Here is a 13,401-nt window from a genome sequence, read left to right as displayed (position 1 = left end):
TCACCTTGCTCCGGATGAAAACTTGATTTGGGGATCAGGCGGTGATGGCTATCCGTGGTCATACCCTTCTGATAGGCACCGTTTTGGAGTCCTGGCTTCATCGTTGTCCGTTTCACCTCTCCGTTGTGGATTGCTCGTGGTGGTCTCCGCCAGCTACAAGTTTTCTTCTTCACACATCTGTAGTTAGCTCACCTTTGTATTTTGCTTTGGATGGGTGTGTTGTGTGCAGTGGTGTGTGTTTGCATCGGTTTGCTCAGATTTAAATGTGATGATGCTTGCTTTAAAATATAAAGCGCTGAAACCCTTTTCGTAAATATAATGCATGAGGGACGTGTCAACAACACAAGCAATAAATAACTATTCTCTTTCTGGAGGACCGTTGGCTCGATGGTAGGGATATCATCTTTGGGACTGCACCGAACTACTTCTAGTCTCGGGGCGCATTGGGGAGTGTCACAACATGTGTGAGGTTTTCAATATATACTAGTCATCAACCCGTGCATCTTCACGGGATAAGAGCATCTCCAATAGAAGATGTAGATGCAAAAATAACTAACTTTTGCATCTCCGAGGCCCCAAAACCCCTCTTCTTCAACAGATGATGTAGATGAAGAAAAACTACATCTCCACCTCCCAGAGATGTTAAATACAACACCTCACGATGGAAATATACATCTCCACGTATAGGAGATGTAAAATTGCCAGCCGCGCACCACCACCGAACTACCTTCCATCTGCTTCCGCGCAACCGTCGCCCGCCCACCCAACTCCGCCGTTGGCCGAGTTCGCCCAAAATCGCCGCCACCCCCGCCTACACACCCACCTCCGACCCCGCCGCTACTCCTCCTACCTGTCCCTCACCGCCTACCACGCCGGAGTAGTGTTGTCCTCCACACCGGCTGATATGATATCGATCTCCGTTTCGAATCAAATCTTGCCCGGAGGTTCGACTGCCCTCATGGCTTCCATAGCGTGGTCATGGACAGGGTGGTCTTGTTCCTAGTCCCGACCCACCGCCAAACGTAGGGGAGGCGGGCCACACCGCCAGCCGACAGTTTCCCACCTCCACCGTCCTCCCGCAGTGCGACACTGTCCGCCCACGCGCGGAGCTGCCGCCATGTTCTCTGTAGTGTCAGGGCCATCCGTGGGTGTTCTGCAGCCGCTCCTCTTCCTCTCTCTGCCTCGAATCACCAATCCTCTGCCGCTGCTCCGCCGCCCTGATTCGCCGCTCCTCCGCCCCTCCGCTGCTCATTCGTCACTGCTCCACCGGTCCTCATCCTCTCCGCACCTCGAATCGCGTCGCGCCGCCGCCGTCCCCGCGACCGTTCAACAAGTTTTGCATCTCCATTTGCGTCATTTGTTGGAGTTGCACTTTTACATCATCAATTTACATCATTTGTTGGAGTTGCCCTTTTTGTGAAGATGTAAAAAGCACCTTTTGAAGATGTAAATTTCTACATCTCTAAATATGCATATTCTATTGGAGATGCTCTAAGGATATTATTTCTCTTTCCATTACTGTGTAATATATGGTATAATTACACATCATGCATATTTACTTTGTAATGCTTATATACATTTAAATATATGTGAAGGAGGATTCCTTAATTTAAACATTTACATTTTTAAATTGGTATGTATATTCTTAAAAATTCATTAGAGAAAGGTGTGATAGCTCCCGGGTGCCCCTACACCCTCATGAACAATAAATTCACAAAAATGAAAAAAGAAGCAAAAAAAGTCTGCAACTTTGGGGATCAAAGATGATCAATTTTTTTATGTTCTTGCAATTTTTCAGACACAAATAACAGTTGAGGAGCCCTCACAAAAAGAAGGTACTGCTCAAAAGTGCACATAAACTTTGAACACTGACTTTGGTTCTTTAGGTTAGGGCTCCTCGAATGTTATTTGAGGCTGAAACTTTGCAAGAATATCGAATGTTTGATCATGTTTGATGTTCCGAAGTTTCAGATTTTTTTGATTTTGTTTCAATTTTTTCTGAATTTACTGTCAAAGATGGTGTAGGGGCACCCGAGTGTTAAAAGTCTTGTCTCGAATAATTTTTGAGCATTGAGTCAGGAAATACAATAATGTTTGCACGTATAATGTAAGTAATAATATCGGCTCCATTTCTTTGCACTACAAAATGTCAACTATTTCAAGTTTGGATTTTTAGTATAAGCCAAAATTTGAACTAAAATGTACAAAATAATACAAAATTTAATATTTGCCAAAGTAGTTTTTTTTAAATAACTGAATTTGCGACTTATTATTGATAGTACACTACTCACTTTGAATTCTCACATTTGCGAGAGGGTAAGTAAGTTTGACTCAATCGTACAAAACCAAATCTTAGCACCTCGTATATGAAGGTTTAATATTTCAGGTACTTAATATAAAGAAAATAGTGATGTCTCTAGAACGTGTCCTTGTTGTACCAAAATACTCTACTATGCACCTAGTTGAGATATATTTTTTTCAGCATCAATTTTAATGTTCGATACCAATGAACAAATGCTTAACCTATCCCGCTATACAAAATAAATAATGAAATATATCTGATTGATAACTGCAACTATTTATGGCAGTATCTCAAAATTATCTAAATATCGAATTAAGAAGATAAACTTGATAAGCAATGTGCTTTTTTTTGCTTCAACATCAAGATATTGGCCAGGTGCTTACCTTGTCTTTGTTGTACCACTACGATTTTGGATGTTTAAATTGAATGAGCCAATGATCATTCGACCTGCAAACAAAATCCGACCCAACAAAAACTTCCCCTGCTAGCTCATCATTAAGCAGGGGTTCATATATTAATTTTACTTGGCTCTTTAGTTTTTAGAACAAAGTATCACGGCATCATTATCAGTGGAGCAACACTGGTGAAGCTTGCAAAGGATGACACCTTAAATATTATCAGATGCAAGTTGGCTTATTAACCTTTAGTTTGCTCAGAAAGTAAAATATGAGAATGAATCTTTTAAATATTATTCATTGCAGCCTTCACAAATGCCCCAACTTTTATAATAAAAATATAGGAGTAATAATTTGTTGTATTTGATTATATGAATTCATAAAGAGGGAGGACAAGAACCACTCTTCCTCCAAGAGAAAATGAAAGTAGGTAAAGCAGGAGTTTCAATTCAAACATGAAGGTTAGAATTTTTTTTATGTTAACATGAATTGGTGTTAGAATGTTGCCAACCATAACTTCGGTACTATGTTGTTTCACAATATTTTTTATGTTAAATACACTTTGACTTGTTTGGCTATCCTATGTTAGTCAAAAAAAAAGGAAAACAACTATCCTATGTTAATCCTAATCCACTCCTATTAATACGGCCGTTAACCTTATCCATGAGGCTGAGCAGCCTTCCATCCTCCCGGTTCCTGGGCTATAAATAGCCGGCGCCCGATCCCATCCCACATCGCCTCATCCGCACTCTCCTCTCCTGCCCCCGGCACTTCCAGAACCTCGATCGATCGTAGCTCGTGTTCCCTCTCCTTTTCGCGGCGATGGCGGTGGATCTGACCCCGAGGCAGCCGGCGAAGGCGTACGGCGGCGAGGGCGGCGCCTACTACGAGTGGAGCCCAGCCGAGCTGCCCATGCTCGGTGTCGCCTCCATCGGCGCAGCCAAGCTCTCGCTCGCCGCCGGCGGCATGTCCCTCCCCAGCTACTCCGACTCCGCAAAGGTCGCCTACGTCCTCCAAGGTATGTGCATGCAACCGATCGATCTCGATCGCCGACCAACCGATCGATCTGACTCAATTAATTTTGGTTAGTAGATGCCAGTGTATTAATCGAATGGTAACGTTCATTTTGGATCGCAGCTCTCCTGAATTGTCTCTCTGTCGAATACACGTTGTTTACTTGTGATCACTTCTGAAATCGTGCTAGTTTTGTTTAGTTTCGTCAGGTTAGCAAAAACAAATACAGTAGTATTATTGTTGTTGTTTGCTGAATTGTTTAGTTTCGTCAGGTTAATTTTGGTTCGTAGATGCTAGCGTATTTATCGAATCAGTTTAGATCGAATGCTAACCTAGATTGGGATTGAGGGGAGACATATTTCTCCTGAATTGTCTGACGAATGCACACGTTGTGATCAGTTCCGAAATCGTGCTAGTATTTTTTTTTGGGGTTCGGTTTCATCAGGTTAAGTGTGTCTCCATCAGATCCCACTTATTTCGAATCAATAATAACAGAAGAACTATTATTGCGTTTCTTTTGAATAAATCTCTTTGCTTAAGAGGTCCTGAATGTTTCATTTATTTGGTTTTGCCCTGTTGTTTTAATCAAATCTTTCTGTAACGTCACAACTTGGCCATGCGTGTTGGTTTTCCTCCGATCTTAACATGCATGCTGTTTTCGGAATTTCGTTGCAACATTAATCAACAGTTTAGACTTGTTTTTCCACGAGTTTCGTAGTACTAATACTGCTCATTTTGATCTATGATTGACAGGCAAGGGAACCTGTGGCATCGTCCTGCCTGAGGCCACCAAGGAGAAGGTGGTCGCCGTCAAGGAGGGTGACGCTCTGGCGCTCCCGTTCGGCGTGGTCACCTGGTGGCACAACACCCCGGGGTCTGCGACGGAGCTCGTCATCCTCTTCCTTGGCGACACCTCCAAGGGCCACAGGCCCGGCCAGTTCACCAACTTCCAGCTCACGGGCGCCAGCGGCATCTTCACCGGCTTCTCCACAGAGTTCGTCGGCCGCGCCTGGGACCTCAAGCAGAATGACGCGGCCAAGCTCGTCTCCAGCCAGCCAGCCTCCGGCATCGTCAAGCTCTCGGCCGGGCAGAAGCTCCCCGAGCCTGTCGCAGAGGACCGCAAGGACATGGCGCTCAACTGCCTGGAGGCCAAGCTCGACGTGGACATCCCCAAGGGCGGCCGTGTGGTGGTGCTCAACACGGCCAACCTGCCGCTTGTTAAGGAGGTCGGGCTGGGGGCTGACCTGGTCAGGATCGACGCCCACTCCATGTGCTCCCCTGGATTCTCGTGCGATTCGGCGTACCAGGTCACGTATATCGTCCGTGGCAGCGGGCGCGTGCAGGTCGTCGGCCCGGACGGCAAGCGTGTGCTGGAGACCCGCATCGAGGGCGGCAGCCTCTTCATCGTGCCCCGCTTCCACGTTGTGTCCAAGATCGCTGATGCCTCTGGCATGGAGTGGTTCTCCATCATCACCACCCCCAAGTAAGGAATTCATTACTGAAACAAATTCTACTTGTCATGGTGTTGTGCACTTGTGCTTCTCTAGAAATTAATCCATGGGGATGATCTAATAATAGCATTGTTGCTGCAGCCCGATCTTCAGCCACCTGGCGGGGAAGACATCGGTGTGGAAGGCCATCTCGCCGGAGGTGCTGGAGGCGTCATTCAACACGACGCCGGAGATGGAGAAGCTCTTCCGGTCCAAGAGGCTCGACTCCGAGATCTTCTTCGCCCCCAACTAGGGCCATTCATTGCACATCGGCCTGTCGCCTTAGGCAGAAATCAATAAATTTAGTTAGGCTTTGAGCGTGAGTATGTCAGTTAGCTCTGCAAAATCTATCTTAGTTGCCCCTGACAGATCAGAATGTTTCTGTCACTTCGTCATAGGTTAAATCAAGTGTGAGTGTTTGTTGCCGGCCTGAGCTATTATCAGAACTGATGAATGCAATCGATCGTTAAATTCGGGAGAAATTGTTTGCCTCCTGTGTTATATGCTTTCTTAATTACTGCTTCTACTAGTGCTTCTTCTTCTTTTTGCCTGAAAGTAAATTCTTTTTGAATTCTTTTTTCCCTGCTTCTTATTCTTACTTAATAGAACTTAAGGCCTGTTTGGATCAGTGTTTTCATTTCAAATACCTCTGTAAAAAAAAATACATGCCTCTATTGGCCGTTTCGTTTCCGGACGGAAATTGCTCATTAGCCGGTAAGTTACACCCGTAAAGAAACACCTCCATACTATTTTACACTCAATCTAAGCGTGGTTTTATTGTTTTGAATTTGAAACTATTTCTTATTTAAGTTCATGTGTTTGAAAAAGGCCCTTCTTCGTTCCCAGAACCCCTTCACAGCCTTTTAGCTAAAAATTGTAATAGAGTCTTTGCCACCTAAACATTTTTTGTTTCCAGAAATCTTCATAGCCTTTCAGTCTAAGCGTCTACCTCCCAACCCAATCAGGCCCTGTTCGTTTAATCCCCTCCCCACAGGGATTGGAGGGGATTGAGGGGGTTTGAGCTAGATTTTGACTTGCAAGGGATTTAATCCCCTCCAATCCCTTTCAAACCACTCCAAACCCAGTCTAACCGAACAAGGCCTCAGTGATCACACAACTGCCTTCCTACAGGTGATCGTTTCAGTCTAAGGATCATCTGATTTATCATTAAGCTTTGTCCATATGCAACAATGGCAATTGAACTGGATTTATAGTGCTTCAGATTTCCATTCTCACATGTGGTGGGCAGAATCAAAGTTTATGTTGATTTTATCTTATTGTACAACTTCAGGTCGACTGTCTCCATTAGGCGTGAGCACTAGCGTCAATCACCAAGTGGTCTCCGTCGCCGGCTAAGTCAGTCATTATCAATGTTAATGCTGCGATATATGCATGGTCATTGGTGTTGTCATCCGCAACCACTGGGTCTGGTGCTAGCTGCAAGCGTATGCTTTTTTTTTGAGCATCAGTACAGACACAAGCGCTCGTATACACGCGCATACACTTATCCCTATGAACGCACACATGTACACCCTACCCCTATGAGCACCTTCGAGAGACTGAGCCGGCATATCATCTTGAGATTTATGAAGTCACCGTAGGCGCCTCGTCGTCGACGGGAACGTCTCCTCCCACTGAAAGCGCATCGCCGGAAATCCTGAAATAAATCCAGGAATAATGCGAGCACCAGGATTTGAACCCTAGTGGGTTGGGGATACCACTGTCCACCTAACCATCTCAACCACAAGTTGGTTCACAAGCGTATGCTTTGTTGATCATGTTGATTACCGGTGAAGCTATTGCAATGCGCCATGCTTCGATTTTTGCTGAAGTAACCGGGTTCCAAAAAAGTAATTGTGGAGTCAAATTTGTTGGGCTAAGTCCCTCCACATGGAGGTGTGTTGGCAGCCCAACATCAGCCCATAAGTCCAAAACATGTCAGCCGTTGATCCTCGCTGCATCCAACGGCTGAGAGTGCTTCCAAGTGAAGTGAAGCAAGGAGAAAACCCTAGCCACTCCACCCCTGCTGGTGGTGGCTGCCATTCGTGTGAGAGTGAGAGTGAGAGCACACAAGAGAAAACACAACCTGAGAGAGAGGAAGAAGAAGAAGCAGAGGCTCAGTCCAGATTTGCTACATCTGACTAGACAGTGTTCAAGCTGGTGATTGGAGGCTCAAACGTGCTTGGATCGACCCCAAACTTGGTGAGCTCGTTCCTTACTTTGAGTACTTCGATCTGGTTAGCTGGTTTGAGGATTGGGTCAGTGGAGCATCAGATTTGAGAGTGGTTTTGCCAGCTCTGACTGGTGTAGTTTCAGAACAGAGTAGTTTTGGGAGACGAACAGTTTGGGTAGGCAAATGTTGTCCGATTAAGCTAAAATTTGGAGGGGAAGTCAAGAACTCATGTGTCTACTTTTCTGCCAGATTTGGTGTTGTTTGGTTCAGCAGTTTAAGAACAGTTTGCAAAACACTGAAGGGTACAGAAGCTGTGTAAACTCTGCTTTGCTGAAATCTTGCCTCTTGTGGCTGTTGTTGTTGTTGCCGGTTGGCAACGTGGAGAGTGTGTTGTAAATCTCTCTAGAGGTTCTAGAGCAGACTTTGTACTCATCATTCTCATAGTGAAGTTGCGTGGACCGGTCGGTCCACAGCTGTGGTTCTTTTACTCCTCAAGTTGAGGAGGTTTTCCCACGTTAAATCCTGTGTCACATGTGCATGTTGTTTGTCTTATTCCACTGCTTACTTGTTGGTTGAAGCTGTCCTCAAAGTTCATCACAAGTGGAGGGGGCTGTGTAGTGTGCATATTTGCCGTGTTGGTGAATTTGTGCAGTGCGTTGTTGCTTTCCAGCCCCAACAAAGTGGTATCAGAGCCTTGGTTTGTTTGTGCAAATTGCTGAGTTTCTTATGGTGAAAGATGGAAGTGAATACCAGAAGGATGATATCTTTGAATGGTACAAATTATCAATCATGGAAGGGCAAGATGGAGGACTTGTTGTATGTGAAAGAATACTGGAAGCCAGTGTTCTCCACTGAGATGCCAGAGGGCATTGAGGAAGGTCAGTGGAAGGTACTTCATCGCCAAGCTTGTGGGTTCATTCGGCAATGAGTCGATGACAATGTTTTGAACCATATCATTGGTGAGACACATGCACGCACCTTATGGCAGAAATTGGAAGAGTTGTTTGCCCGAAAAGAAGATACAAACAAGATGTTCTTGATCAAACAATTGATGTGCTTGAGGTACAAAGAGGGCACTCTAATTGCAGATCATGTGAATACATTTCAAGGCATTATAAATCAGCTTTCTTCAATGGGAATAACATTTGAAGATGAAGTGAGAGCTTTGCTGCTACTAGGCTCATTACCGGACAGCTGGGAGACCTTTAAGGTCACGGGTTGCAATTCAGCAACTAATGGACTTGTCACTTGGAATCTTGTGAAAACCAGGGTACTAAATGAAGAGTCCAGAAAGGTGGCTGAAGCTAGTTCTTCCTCACATTCAGAGGTGCTGGTCACTCAGTCCAGGGGGAGAAGTAAGAGCAGAGGTCCGGGTAAAGGGGCAGAAAGAGGTAGGAGCAAATCAAAAAGTAAGTATGCTGATTATGAGTGCCATCACTGCCATCAGAAGGGCCACATTAAGTGGCAATATGACAAGTGGAAGAAAGACAAAAAGAAAAAGAAGAAGCAAGATCAGAAGCAAGTTGACAGTGATAGTGACATAGAGGGCAACCGAGTTACTGCAGTAGAAGAGGACATCATGCTTGTTATGCATGAAGAAAATGAGGGAAGATTTGGTTCCACTATTGAGGAGAAGATCATTGTTGTTTCTAATGAAACCGTCAATCTTGTGGATGGTGACAAGATGATTTGGATACCGGACAGCGGTGCTACCATTCATGCTACATCTCGCAGAGAGCTCTTCACTAACTATATATCAGGTGATTTTGGTGTTGTGAAGATGGGGAACAATGATAGAGCAGCCATCATTGGAAAAGGAGATGTGCATTTGGAGACCGCAAATGGTACAAGGTTAGTCCTCAAATCTGTGAGACATGTTGAGGCACTTCGTCTCAATATTATTTCAGTTGGTTTGCTTGATGGAGATGATTACTTGAGCAGTTTTGGAAAAGGGCAGTACAAGCTCACCAAAGGTAACATGATTGTTGCAAGAGGTAAAATGGTCTCAGTGTTGTATCATGTTCATGCTAAGCTCTTTAGTGCTTCTGTCAATGCACTAGAGAAGGATGATCATTGTGCTCTATGGCACAAGAGACCTGGGCACATGAGTGAGAAGGTGATGAAAGTGCTAGTGAAGAAAAAATTGTTGAAGGGTGTGAAAGGAGTTCACATCAAGAAATTTTCAGATTGTCTAGCAGGGAAGCAACACCGAGTTGCCTTCAAGACTCTACCTCCTCACAAGAAGCCCGAGAAGCTGGACTTGATACATTCCGATGTTTGCAAAATGTCGGTAAGATCTCTTGGTGGTGCTAAGTACTTTGTGACTTTTATTGATGACTTTTCCAGGAAAGTTTGGGCCTTCACTTTGAGGACCAAAGATCAAGTACTAGGTGTATTCAAGCAATTCCAAGCCTCGGTTGAGAGAGAAACTGCGAAGAAGATCAAGTGCATTCGCACTGATAATGGAGGAGAGTATATTGGGCCATTTGACGCATATTCCAAGCAGCAAAGTATTAGGCATCAATTTACTCCCTCGAAGACACCACAGCTGAATGGTCTTGCTAAGAGGATGAACAGGACAATTGTGGAGAAAGTTAGATGCTTGTTGTCAAGTGCAAAGCTACGCAAACACTTTTGGGGTGAGCAAGGTTGTCAGAATCGCGATTCTGTTAGACGATTCTACGACTTTACGATCCAAACTAACCCCTATGATTCTACGACTTTAGTTCTTAGAATCTACGTTTCTACGATCCTGATAGTGAAGATTCTACGATTTGCGATCCTACCATTGAAGCTCCGATCCGATTCAAAATCACGATTCTGACAACCTTGGGGGTGAGGCTTTGATGACTGCAGTTTATCTTATTAATCTCTCACCAAGTTATCCTTTACAGGGAGATGTTCCTAACAGGGTCTGGTGTGACAAGGACGTCTCATATGACCACCTGAAGATTTTTGGGTGCAAGGACTTTGTTCATATTCCTCAAGATGAAAGGTCAAAGCTTGATTCGAAGACACGACAGTGTATCTTTCTTGGCTATGGTGGTGATGAGTTTGGCTACAAGCTGTTTGACCCTATAGCAAGGAATGTTTTGAGAATCCGTGACGTTGTGTTTCTTGAAGACCAAACAATTGAGGATATTGTGAAGACAAAGGGGCAGGTTCCTCCTCAGCAGCAGCAAGACATGATTGATTTTGACCCAGTTCCTGCAGCTCCAGCTCCCGTGCAAGTTGAAGCAGATGCAGAAGATGTACAAGATGATGTACATGGTGGTGCAGGTGAAGAAGATGCTCCCCAGCAGCAACAACAATAGTATGATGCTGAAGTTGATGATCCGGATCAGTAGGAAGCACCAGCACCAAAAAGTCCACCAGCTGCTCCACTCAGAAGATCCAACAGGGGTCGAATTCCTTCCAGCAGGTATCCCTCAGATCAATACATGGTGTTATTATCTGACGGTTCAGAACCTGAATGCTTTGCATATGCAATGGAAGATGAGCACAAGGAGTGGAAAAATGCTATGCAAGAAGAGATGGATTCCTTGCATAAGAATCATACTTATGAGCTGGTAAAGTTGCCCAAGGGCAAGAAAATTTTGAAGAACAAGTGGGTCTACAGAATCAAGCAAGAAGAGCACACATCACATCCAAGGTACAAGGCCAGGCTAGTTGTAAAAGGATTCGGCCAGAGAAAAGACATTGACTATGATGAGATGTTTTCTCCGGTGGTGAAGATGACATCCATAAGAGTAATCCTTGGCATGGCAGCAAGTCTCAACTTGGAGGTCGAGCAAATGGATGTGAAGACTGCATTCCTTCATGGTGAGTTGGAGGAAGAAATATACATGGAGCAACCTAAGGGGTTTCTTGTGAAAGGCAAAGAAGACTATGTGTGCAAGCTGAAGAAAAGTCTCTATGGCCTGAAACAAGCACCAAGACAATGGTACATGAAGTTTGAAACTGTCATGGGGGAGCAAGGCTACAAGAAGTGTAGCTCAGACAATTGTGTGTTTATTCAGAGGTTCTCAGGTGATGATTTCATCATATTATTGCTCTATGTTGATGATATCCTGATTGTTGGCAAGAATGTCTCTAGGATTGCTAAGTTGAAGAAGGAGTTGAGCAAATGTTTTGCTATGAAAGACTTAGGTCCAGCAAAGAACATTCTTGGGATGAGAATTGAGTGAGATAGAAATTGCAACAAGTTGTACTTGTCTCAAGAGAAGTATATTGAGAAGGTACTTCAGAAGTTCAGGATGAAAAATGCTAAAGTTGTGAGTTGTCCACTAGCAGTCCATTTCAAGTTGAACAGAAAGCAATGTCCTACCACTGATGAGAAGAAAAAGGAAATGCATCATGTTCCTTATGCTTCAGCGGTTGGGAGTTTGATGTATGCTATGGTATGTACAAGGCCTGACATTGCTCATGTGGTTAGTACTGTGAGCAGATTTATGTCCAATCCAGGAAGACCTCATTGGGAAGCCGTGAAGTGGATTTTGAGATATCTCCGGGGCAGCACAAATCAGAAACTTTGCTTTGGTGGTGGTGAAGCCAAGCTGGTTGCCTTTTCAGATTCTGACATGGCTGGAGATGTTGACAGAAGGAAATCTACTTCAGGTTACATGGTTACCTATGCAGGGGGAGCGGTGTCATGGCAAAGCAGGCTGCAAAAGTGTGTGGCACTGAGTACAACTGAAGCTGAATTCATTGCAGTAACAGAGACGAGCAAAGAGCTATTGTGGCCGAAACGGTTGGCTTGTGAGCTTGGTTTTAAGCAAGACAAATATGTGTTGTTTTGTGACAACCAAAGTGCTATCCACTTAAGTAAGAATGCAAGCTTTCATTCAAGGTCTAAGCATATAGAGGTCCGTTATCATTGGATTCGAGGTGTGTTGTATTCCAACAAAATGCAACTTGAGAAGGTTCACACCGATGAAAATGGGTTGATATGTTGACTAAAGTGGTGACAAGGAAGAAACTTGAAGTATGCCGCCGGCTCGGTGGCATGGCTGCCGGAAGGCAGTGAGACCCTCCATGATGTCGGGAGTGCGAGTTTGTTGGGCTAAGTCCCTCCACATGGAGGTGTGTTGGCAGCGCAACATCAGCCCATAAGTCCAACACATGTCAGCCGTTGATCCTCGCTGCATCCAACGGTTGAGAGTTCTTCCAAGTGAAGTGAAGCAAGGAGAAAACCTTAGCCACTCCACCCCTGCTGGTGGTGGTTGCCATTCGTGTGAGAGTGAGAGTGAGAGCACACAAGAGAAAACACAACCTGAGAGAGAGGAAGAAGAAGAAGCAGAGGCTCTGTCCAGATTTGCTGCATCTGACTAGACAGTGTTCAAGCTGGTGATTCGAGGCTCAAACGTGCTTGGATCGACCCCAAACTTGGTGAGCTCGTTCCTTACTTTAAGTACTTCGATCTGGTTAGCTGGATTGAAATTGGGTCAGTGGAGCATCAGATTTGAGAGTGGTTTTGCCAACTCTGACTGCTGCAGTTTCAGAACAGAGTAGTTTTGGGAGACGAACAGTTTGGGTAGGCAAATGATGTCCGATTGAGCTTAAATTTGGAGGGGATGTCAAGAACTCATGTGTCTACTTGTCTGCCAAATTTGGTGTTGTTTGGTTCAGCAGTTTAAGAGCAGTTTGCAAAACACTGAAGGGTACAGAAGCTGTGTAAACTCTGCTTTGCTGAAATCTTGCCTCTTGTGGCTGTTGTTGCTGTTGCCGGTTGGCAACGTGGAGAGTGTGTTGTAAATCTCTCTAGAGGTTCTAGAGCAGACTTTGTACTCATCATTCTCATAGTGAAGTTGCGTGGACCGGTCGGTCCACAGCCGTGGTTTTTTTACTCCTCAAATTGAGGAGGTTTTTCCACGTTAAATCCTGTGTCACATGTGCATGTTGTTTGTGTTATTCCACTGCTTACTTGTTGGTTGAAGCCGTCATCAAAGTTCATCACAAGTGGAGAGGGCTGTGTAGTGTGCATATTTGCCGTGTTGGTGAATTTGTGCAGCGCGTTGTTGCTTTTCA

At 44.8% G+C, this 13,401-nt stretch overlaps 1 protein-coding gene across 1 annotated transcript; it reads left to right on the top strand.

Moving 5' to 3' along the window:
- The first annotated feature begins 3,455 nt into the window (after window positions 1-3,455).
- On the top strand, window positions 3,456-5,672 carry LOC125524021 (legumin A-like). Its single transcript, XM_048689100.1, has 3 exons — window positions 3,456-3,715; window positions 4,465-5,194; window positions 5,304-5,672. The coding sequence occupies exons 1-3, from the start codon at window positions 3,520-3,522 to the stop codon at window positions 5,452-5,454; spliced, it is 1,077 nt and encodes a 358-aa protein (XP_048545057.1). The 5' UTR covers window positions 3,456-3,519; the 3' UTR covers window positions 5,455-5,672.
- The last annotated feature ends 7,729 nt before the right edge of the window (window positions 5,673-13,401 follow it).

Source organism: Triticum urartu, chromosome 7 (assembly GCF_003073215.2).
Source record: "Triticum urartu cultivar G1812 chromosome 7, Tu2.1, whole genome shotgun sequence".
NCBI classification, from domain to species: domain Eukaryota; kingdom Viridiplantae; phylum Streptophyta; class Magnoliopsida; order Poales; family Poaceae; genus Triticum; species Triticum urartu.
Note: the sequence above shows the minus strand (reverse complement) of the source record. Positions and strands in the feature narration are given on the sequence as shown.

Coding starts and splice junctions, on each gene's coding strand:
- LOC125524021 (XM_048689100.1), top strand. CDS start 3,520: ATGGCGGTGGATCTGACCCCGAGGCAGCCGGCGAAGGCGTACGGCGGC. Junction 3,716..4,464: donor GGTCGCCTACGTCCTCCAAG/GTATGTGCATGC, acceptor TATGATTGACAG/GCAAGGGAACCTGTGGCATC. Junction 5,195..5,303: donor TCCATCATCACCACCCCCAA/GTAAGGAATTCA, acceptor TTGTTGCTGCAG/CCCGATCTTCAGCCACCTGG.